The sequence below is a fragment of the Thamnophis sirtalis genome, unplaced genomic scaffold (genome assembly GCF_051295495.1).
Source record: "Thamnophis sirtalis isolate CommonGarterSnake01/CBP01778 unplaced genomic scaffold, rThaSir2_p1.2 scaffold_15, whole genome shotgun sequence".
NCBI lineage: Eukaryota > Metazoa > Chordata > Lepidosauria > Squamata > Natricidae > Thamnophis > Thamnophis sirtalis.
In genome coordinates, this window is record NW_028261395.1 from 42,678,530 (window position 1) to 42,688,529 (window position 10,000).

General features: G+C 50.6%; 1 protein-coding gene across 1 annotated transcript in view; it reads left to right on the forward strand.

The window, feature by feature from the left end:
- The window catches only part of AGRN (agrin), a gene marked incomplete in the record, with an annotated part of 268,173 nt that overhangs the window by 196,298 nt on the left and 61,875 nt on the right, over window positions 1-10,000 (forward strand). The window contains 2 exon segments of the mRNA XM_087702674.1: window positions 2,640-2,756; window positions 5,303-5,467. Coding sequence (XP_087558800.1) covers window positions 2,640-2,756; window positions 5,303-5,467 — 282 coding nt within the window.

Below are 10,000 nucleotides of genomic sequence, written 5' to 3' on the forward strand. Positions count from 1 at the left end.
AAACTGCAGCCTTGCTGGGTTTCCTTGTTGATCTCCGGGTGCGCTTCAAGGTGCTAGTTGTCACCTACAAAGCCCTTCATGGTATTGGATCTGGGTACTTGAGAGACCGCCTACTGCCAATTACCTCCACTAGGCCAATAAGATCCCATAGATTAGGCCTCCTCCGAATTCCATCAGCCGGTCAATGTCGACTGGCAACTACCCGGAGGAGAGCCTTCTCGGTGGCTGCTCCGACCCTCTGGAACGAACTCCCCGTGGAGATTCGTACCCTCACCACCCTTCAGACCTTCCGCGTAGCCCTTAAAACCTGGCTGTCCCGACAGGCCTGGGGCTAAAGACTTCAACCCCACCCGAATAGTATGACTGTTGTGCTTTTTAACGATGTATTGTCTTCATGTGTATAACTTGTTTTGTACTTCCCTTCCCCTGAATTGTGAGAGCCGCCCTGAGTCCCCTCAGGGAAAAGGGTGGCATACAAATAAAGTTAAATCCAAATCCAAATCCAATTCCTTCTTGGCTCGAAGGAAGGGAATCAACCCTGAGTGTTCTTTGCAAGGTATCGTGGCTCTCCAGCGGCCAACGAATCTGGCAATAGATTCGGACAGTGAGGAGGTTGGGGAGGAAGATGGGCCAGTCCTGGAGTCTGGGGAAGGCTCTGAGGAGGGCTCTGTGTCAGAGGCAGAGAGGGGGCCAAGAGCCTTATGCCAGTTATCAGTTGCCTTCAGAGTCAAACATTAGTGAGGCAGAAGAACAGCTGGAGCCTGTTCTGAATGTGTGCATGGGCAGAGCTGCCAGGATAAGGGAACAGCTAAAGAACAGGGGTCGACTTGGGGGTAAGGCCACAGGTGGACGGTGAATGGCCCCTCCCAGAGGGAATAAAAGAGGAGCGAAAAGGGAGTGGAGTTTGCAGGAGACCATTAGTTCGCTTCATTGGTTCCTTACTCGCCAAGGCTCCTTGTCAAGTTCTGCATATATCGGCCTGGCAGCTCTCCAAGCCAGATAAGGTCTGTGACTGTAAATCCTCCCTCGAAAGACTTTGCTGGATGTGGATGAGCAGAATTCACAGTCAATTAATAAAAGGTTTTTTTTGTCGGGACCAGGAGTTGGCTTCAGGCTCTTGGGAAGCCTCGCTCAGAACAATTACAGAGAGTGGGGAGCACAGCACAAAACATTGTGGGGCTGTCCCATGATACCACTAGACAACATCGCTAGAGCTCGGTGCCTTAGAAGAGTGAGGAAAATCCTCAGGGACGACTCACACCCTGGTTAGCCCTTCTTCATTCTCCTACCATCTGGAAGGAGATGTAGAAGGCTAGGCAGCCGCGCAAACAGATTTTATCCGTGGGCTGCCGGGCCCCTGAATGAAAAAAAATCACCCTACAGCAACATCGTACGATGGGGCAGCACAGCGGCTAAGACGCTGAGCTTGTTGATCAGAAAGGTCGGCAGTTCTGCAGTTCGAATCCCTAGCGCCGCATAACGGAGTAAGCTCCCGTGACTTGTCCCCAGCTTCTGCCAACCTAGCAATTCGAAAGCACATTAAAAAATGCAAGTAAAAAAATAGGAGCCACCTTTGGTGGAAAGGGAACAGCGTTCCGTGCACCTTCGGGCGTTGAGTCATGCCAGCTACATGACCACGGAGATGTCTTTGGACAGCGCTGGCTCTTCGGCTTTGAAATGGAGAGGAGCACCGCCCCCTAGAGTCGGGAACGACTAGCACCTTTATATAACATATGTATGATTGACTTGCGTGGCTGGTGCGATGTGCAATTAGTTCCCATGGTGCAATAGGATTGGGTGTTTGTTAGCAGCATTCATTGGAGATCTTTTTGTCTTTCACTGTGAGTTGTATTGTGTTGGATGGAGTGCACGAAAGGAGTACACCTATTGTACTCTGACAATAAAGGTTTTGAATTGAATTGGGCCATCTAAGGAGAAGAGAAAACTTCTTGGAGATGTTGGGGAAAGATGGATGGCGAAAGTAGAAGGGAATGGCAGAGGATGGGATGGTCCGATGGTGTCGTTGAGGCAATAGACATGAGATTGGGTAGCCTCAGGGAGGGGGTAGAAGACAGGGGGGGGGGGGGGCTGGCATGATCCATGTGTCAGGCCTGCAGCCATCTTTTCTTTTGGCTCTTTGGCCTGCCACATTTTCTATTCTTCTGTTATGCATTTTCTATTGTAGGAAAATGGGAGGGGAGATTGCATGGAGTTAGATGCGATGTAGCCATAACAACATTCTTTCTAGAAAGCCAAGGTCATCCTTTGTCTCGGTACCTCTGCACCTGACTAGAAGTGGATGGGTGGAAGCTGCCAGGACGGCAGTGGAAGGTTGGACCGTGGGATGGACTTGTGGGTGTGGGGGGAGCAGGATCTTGAACTTTCAACTGGGTGGGGAAAACCGGGAAGCTTTCAGATTCGGGTTTTCCCCGATGTGCCAACATGGCTCTCTTAATCAATTGGAACTTTGAGCAATGCTTTTCCTCGGACTCGGATTTACTTTTGGATGCTATTTGGAACCCCGACATTAATGTGAACACCATGGGGGTCGCGGAACGATTTTAGCAACTGAACAACAGCACCGCGAAGGGCTCGTAGCTGCTTGCCGTTAAAAACGGGATTTTTAATTTTCCTTCCAGGAGTCCCCACGCTTCCGTCTTCCTCGCCAGAACTCCTTCACTGTAGCAAAACCGTTTACGGCTGCTGCCCAGACAACGTGACTTTGGCGCTTGGAGTGGGGTCGGCTGGATGCCCCAGTAAGTTGATGCCCCTCTTCGGTGGGGGGGAGGGGAGGGCTTCAACAAGGCTTTTAAAGGGGGAGCTCAGGGTGGAGGGAAGACCCTTTTCCCGGCACTCTTCGGGAAGGTGGGGGGATCCAGGGGAAATCATGCTCCCCTACTCCCAATCTGTTCTGCCTTTTCCCTCGCCGCCCTCCGCAGCCCACCCATGCAGGGTTTATTAAATTTTTATGGAATAATTAGCCGGAGCCATCTTGTTCGCCTTAACGAGACGGGGGGGGAGAGTTTGGTGGCATTTTAAGCAGCTGAGGCCGAGGGCCAGCTGGTTAGCGGGCGTCCATTAAGGGCGGCGGGCGGGAATGCGACCGGCCTTGTTTGCGGTTCGCTAGCGGCCCGTCATGCACGAGGTCACTTATTCCATAGTGGCCGTGTTCCAAAAGCGGCTTTAATGGCTCCGTGACTCTTGACCCAGAGAGTGGTTTAGAATCCGCAAAAATGGCATGTTCTCCCTCCCGGGGTCGCCGTGATAATTGAAGCTGTGAAGTCGTTCAGATGCTCAGCTGGAAATTTGAAATCTCACGTCTGCCTAGCAATGCTCGGGGAAGGTGGGGAAGGGCTGGGGGGGGAGGGGTCTCGCTCAGCCTGAAGACCCCCTCCCTCCTTCCCCACCAGGCCTGGGGCAATGCTTTTATTTTGACAGCCCCGAATAAGCCGTTGGTTATTCAATTCATTTGCAGGGAGCGGGTGTGTGCCTGACCTGACTCCCATCTGTGGAAATCCCCGTAAAGCTAAATTTTGGCTGTGTCCTTGACAAGGGATGAGCTGCTGGGGGTTTGCACGGGCTCGGGCGATCCTCTAGCTACGATTCTGCTCAGTTCGGCGAACCTCCCCCCAAAACAAATGCTACCCCTGGCTGGCCACGCCCACCCCTCCCTCCCAGGGGTGGGTTCTGAGAGAGACTACTATCGCTTTGCTCAGAGTTGCTTCGCGTGCGTGCGCCCTTGATGCACCCATGTGCAGTACAACTAAAATTGCTCTGCGCATGCGCAGAAGCCAAAAACAAGATGGCGGCACCATAGGCGCCACTGGGTGAACTGGTTCAGGGGCGGGGCAGGTGTGAGTCACTGCCGGTTCCAGCAACCCAGTCCGCCACCTCTCCGAACCGGTAAGACCCCACCACTGCTCCCTCCCCTCCCAGGAGTCTCCACCCAACCCGTTCATCGTGCCAGGTGAGTGCAGACCCGCACAGAGGCTTGGGGGTAACGGAACTACCGGAGGTTCCGGAAATCCAAAAATGGGCCTCCGGAGCCCAGAGGAAGCAGTTTTCCCCCTCCCAGAGACTTAAAGGGAAGTCTCCAGAGCCGGGGGAGGGTGTAAAATGCCCCTCCCCAGTGGTGCAGGAAGCCAACTAGGACATGCCCACCATTGCCACGCCCAAACAGCAACGGAGCCGCGAACCCATTGAAGCCAGCCCCTGGTTGCCGTAGATTCCCCCCCTTCCCCTGCCAGAGATTATTCTGGGAAGTTTCCAAGAGTTGCCATTTGGGCTGTGTTACAACCAATCACACCGCCCAGTTGAAATTTAAGCATCCCCTCCTGCCGCATCGTCATGAGGACTAGAAACCTGAGCTGTGCTGTTTACAGGCGGAGTTAATCGTCACCGGGCTAGGTGGCCAATTAAATCAATGGAATAGCTTGTGGGTGCTCCATCATTGGGAAGTTTTCAAAATAGACAATTGTTTGACTGGGTATGGCTTATGGTCTGCCCTTAAATTAGAACTCTGATGGCAAACCTATGGCACGCATGCCAGAAGTGGCACCCACAGCCCTCTCTGTGGGGACATCGGCCATCGCCAGCTACTCTTCTGTTTATTTGCATGCCGGTCAGCTGGTCTTTGCGGGCACTGGAGCGCCTGAAAATAGCCCGAAAAATAGAGAAAAAACAGGCTATTTCAGGGTCTTTTCAGGCCGATTTTTGCGCCATTGCCAAATTTCCGGCACACACAGGCACACTAGCCAGCTGGTCTTCTTGGATGCCAGAGCACCAAAAAATGGCCCAAACCCAGGCCATTTTCCAGGCTGTTTCCGGGTCATTTCCAGGCTGTTTTGAACAGTCCTCTCTTGACAGGGCGAGAGATAATCACATCACCTGTCTCCGGTTTACAACACAGTCCTTTCGGCTGTTTCCAAGAAGGCTCCACACCCATTTGCACTATCCAAGAGACTCTAGGGCACAGATAAACCTCCAAGTGGCCTCAACAACTCAAGAGGGAGTGCAAGGAATGTACATCCTCCCATTCCCCAACATTCCGCCAGAACTGAAGAAGCTTCTTGGATGAGAAGCGAAACCCCTTCAAGGAATAAAAATAAAGGAAATCCTTGGAAAAGCACCTTTGGGTTAGGCTAGAAGACCTTTGAGGTCCCTTCCAGCTCTAGGGATTGTTCGTTCTGTGTAGCTCACCTGTGAAGAAGCTTCACCGCCTCTGTTGGGAAATCCGTCCGAGGGGCCGCGGGCTTTTTCTACTAAACCAGCTGGTAGAGCTTAATCATTTTCTGCCTTGTAGGCACTTGCCACTGTAACCCCTATGGCTCCTACGGAGGGAGCTGTGATCCCAGCACAGGCCAGTGCTCCTGCAAACCCGGGGTCGGGGGATTGAAATGTGACCGCTGCGAACCCGGGTTCTGGAACTTCCGTGGCATCGTCACGGACAACAAGAGCGGCTGCACCCGTGAGTACCTCTGGTTGCCACCTGGGTGGGAAAACGTTGGGGGTGGTAAAGCCTGTTTCATCTGTCCCTTTCAGGGTAGGAGACGAGCAGGCAGAGTGGGAGGTGGTGGAGTTAAGCGGGTATCTAGCCTGGAATCTTTAAATGGTCACAAACGTCTCAGTCCAATTTCTCTTGAACTCCATTGATTCTGCTCTAGTGCCACGTATGGGCTGAGCAATAAGTCTTATCGACAACTTAACAGGGGCGCGGCGGGTCAGTGGCTGAGACGCTGAGCTTGTCGATCAGAATGGTCGGCAGTTCCGCGGTTCGAATCCCTAGCCCCACGTAACAGAGGGAGCTCCCGTGACTTGTCCCAGCTTCTGCCAACCGAGCAGTTCGAAAGCACGTAAAAAATGCAAGTAGAAAAATAGGGACCACCTTTAGCGGGAAGGGAATATCGTTCCGTGCTGAGGGGCCACAACACTCAGGAGGGCCGCGTACGGGCCCCCTGAGCTCCATTTTCACTGGATGAGACTGTCCCAGCCAAAAATGGGGTCTGGGACACCCCCCGAGGTGGGGGGCCCCTGATGCGGCTCTCAATGAAATCGAGTTTGACACCCCTGTTCTAAAAAAAAGTTTGGGGTACGGAGGGTGAGAATCAGACCCCAGTTTAAGGAAAACGCTTCCGAGTCTCAGCTGAGATTAGCTTTTGATTATTTTTTTTTATTCCTTCCTGGGCCTGTTAGCAGAACAAATGAGGCTCCGTTTTCTCATTGTCTCCGTCCTGCCTGCGGGGCAGAGAGCATGGATGGAGGCGCGATGTGGAAATGAGTTCTCACCCGCCATCCTCCAGTCTCCCGGGCTCCCGAGCGGGAGGTCAGTTCGCACACGCGGCACCTGCCAGAGAAGTCATTATCAAACAGATGATAACCAGGAGCCCATTTTCAAAAGATCAGACATTGATGGGGGTGGCGGTGTTTGAATATCCGTCTGCGTGTTTTTTAATTGAAAGCCGCGGCAAAGTTAATGTTTATTAAAAACAAACCCAGAGCTGGCCGGCGGACAGAGAAACCTCAAAACCCTGGGATAAAATCGGCAGAGTCGTCCGATCGTGATTCGCCGCGGTTTAGTTCGTGGGAGATTTCGACTCCAGATCATTTTTAAAATTATTCCCGGCACGTTTCAGTTTTATGACAGTCCGTCTCCCCCCCCCTCTCCTTCCTCTTTCCTTCTCTCCTCACCTCTCTCCTTCCCTCTCCTCCCTTTTCCTCTCCCCTCATCTCTCCCTCCCTCTCTCTCCTCTCCTTCTCTTTCTTCTACTTCTCCCTTCACTTCCCTCTCTCCTTTCCCCTCCTCTCCCATTCTCCACTTTCCTCTCCTTCTCTTTCTTCTACTTCTCCCCTTCACTTCCCTCTCTCCTTTCCCTCCTCCCTCTTCTCCACTTTCCTCCTCTTCTCTTCTTCTACTTCTCCCTTCACTTTCTTCTTCTACTTCTCCCCTTCATCCCTCTCCCCCCTCTCCTCTTCTCCACTTCCCTCTCCTTCTCTTTCTTCTACTTCTCCCTCCCCTCTCCTTTCCCTCTTCTCTCTCTTCTCCCTTCTTCTAATTCCCTCCACTTCCTCTCTCATTTCCCCTCTCCTCTCCTCTTCTCCACTTCCCTCTCCTTCTCTTTCTTCTACTCCCCTCCACTTCCTCTCTCCTTTCCCTCTTCTCTCTCTCTCCACTTCCCTCTCCTTCCCTTCCTCCTACTTCTCCCCTCTCCTCTCCTTTCCCCTCTCCTCTCTCCTCTTCTCCACTTCCCTCTCCTTCTCTTTCTTCTACTTCTCCCCTCCACTTCCCTCTCTCCTCTCTCCTCTCTCCTCTCCACTTCCCTCTCCTTCCCTTCCTCCTACCTCTCCCCTCCCCTCTCCTTTCCCCTTTTCTCTCTTCTCCACTTCCCTCTCCTTTCCTTTCTTCTATTCTCCCCTCCACTTCCCTCTCTCCTTTCCCCACTCTACATCCTTCTTCTTCTGTCTCCTTCCTTCTCGTTTTCCCTCAGCCTTTCTCCCCACCTCTCCTTTCCTCACCCCACTCCATTTCCCTCTCTCCCATCATCTCTCCGCTTCTTTTCCTTCCATCTTTTTCTTTTCCTTGTGTATAAATTTCCATTTCCCTACAAAGTTCAGTATTTTTCCGGGTCCCGTGTCTTTTTCAAATATAACTATACATTTCATTGAAATTACATTAGAAGAAAACAAATATCTACATGAACAGCGTGTTGATAGCAGTAATGATCATTATTATAGTAACATATTGATAGTATGCATTCTTCATATTGATAATTTTTCATTCTTTAATTAATCATTAACCTTTTAAATTTCTGTCTTTTGCTTCTATTATTTAACTATTGATAGAGACATACTGTCAACTTTCAATTTCTAATCGACTTAATATTTGAATGTTGTTATATAGAGATATACGTAGTGATATTTTCATGCAATGGGTGGAAACTAATCAAGGAGAGAAGCAACTTAGAATTAAGGAGAAATTTCCTGACAGTTAGAACAATTAATCGGTGGAACAGAAGTTGCCTCCAGAAGTTGTGAATGCCCCAACGCTGGAAGTCTTTAAGAAGATGCTGGAGAGCCATTTGTCTGAAGTGGTGTAGGGTTTCCTGCCTAGGCAGGGGGTTGGACTAGAAGACCTCCAAGGTCCCTTCCAACTCTGCTATTGTATTGCATTGTATTTTCCCCATTTCCCATTTCTACTTTTAATGACCTTATAATCCCTTGCGGGGTGGAGTCTGCTCAACTGAATGGAGCTGGGTATTTAGTGGTCGGATGCCTTTCTTGTCGCCAATGAGGAGTTTTGTTCAGCAGATAGATTCTCATTGTGCCCAGAGAGAGAGATATTTGCCTCTACCTAGGATCGAACTTACAGCCTCCTGATTGTGAGGCGAAATCTCTAAGACCGCTCCATTTTGACTCCAGATGTTGGAGGGAAATGCCCTGATGTCTTTCCAGGTGTTAGCTACCCCCAGTTTTTTTTTTCCTCGGTGTTGAAAAGATCTCCAAGACAAACCCAGCAATTGTTTCCAGATGTTAGCAGTTTAACGGTGGACTTCGCCGTGCTCTTTGCCAGATGTTAGCGGGAGTCCCCATGAGAAGGGAGTTTTTAAATTCCTTCTAGATGTTAACAGAAGCTCCAAATTTAAACCTGCTGGCGGTTTCCTACTACAGGAAGCATCCTTATCTCATCCTTGTAGAACAACAGGCCTTAGCTCAAAGCTGCAGAAATGGTTCTCCCCCCCCCCTCTTTTGCTTTTAAAGTTCAAAACATTTAATTTTGATTATGTTCGTTCACTGCTGGGCCTGGCACCGTGCAAAAGTCCTTGGAGAATTTGTGGTTCCAAAAACCGAAACAAGAACAGGAGATAGTTGAGTTCTAATTTAAGAACTCCTTCAAGGGATGGGGACTTTTAGGATTTGAACCTCTGTTCGGTTTGCTTCTGAGTAAAACATAGTGGGGTTGCCTGGTGCCCGTCTTGCTCGTGACCACTTCCTTCATTGATAACATCACAAACTTTATTGTTGTGGCCCACCAGCGGCTAGCAGAACTGGTGGCAGACTCAGTGAGGAGGTTGGGAAGGAACTTGGGCCAGTCCTGGAGTCTGGGGAAGGCTCGGATGAGGGCTCTGTGTCGGATGCAGAGAGGGGGCCAGGGCCGTCTGACAGTTATCAGCTGCCTCCGGAGTCGGACATCAGTGGGGCAGAGGAACAGCTGGAGCCTGTTCCCAGTGTGCCCATGTTCACACAGCTTAGAGAGGGCTGGAAAGCAGTATATAAGTCTACAGGCTATTGCTATTGCTTGGTCTAAGCACTTAGGTGCACTGGCCCAAATGCTTCACCTCTATGACCTTCCCTTGCCGGCAAGCTATGGTCCTTAACTGGCACTGGTCACCATAGGTCATGCCATCAGAGCCACAGACCTAGACAGCATGATGTAGGGAGACGGGAAGAGGAGAAATAGTGGTTAGGTAGGGAGGAGGTGAAAGTTTATCCCTGGAGGATTTTGGCTGGAAATTGATTGTGCTCCTTGTCCACACGGATGCACAGGGGAAGGGAACAGTTAAGGAACAAGGGCCGACTCTGGAGTAAAGGCACAGGTTGACAGTGAATGGCCCCTCCCATAGGGAATAAAAGAGGAGCGAAAGGGGAGTGGAGTTTGCAGGAGACAATTAATTCAATTTATTAGGGTGAAGATCCGTCCCTGACTTCTTGCCAAGGAATTGCTGCTACAGCTTGGTGTTTAGAAGATATCGGCTTGGCAGCTCTCCAAGCCTGATGAGGTCTATGGTTGTAAATTCACCTTTGAAAGTCCGTTTGTCGGGACTTGGCTGGATGTGAATGAGAAGAATTCACCTTAGTATAATAAAAAGGGGTTCTGTTGGGACAAGGAGCCTGCTGCGTGATTTGGGGAAGCCTAGCTCACAACATTTATTTTTGACAAGTGCCGTAGTAGAATTTGACTTTTTTAAAATGCAGGAACATAAGCTGTTTTAGGAAGCAAAGGAGA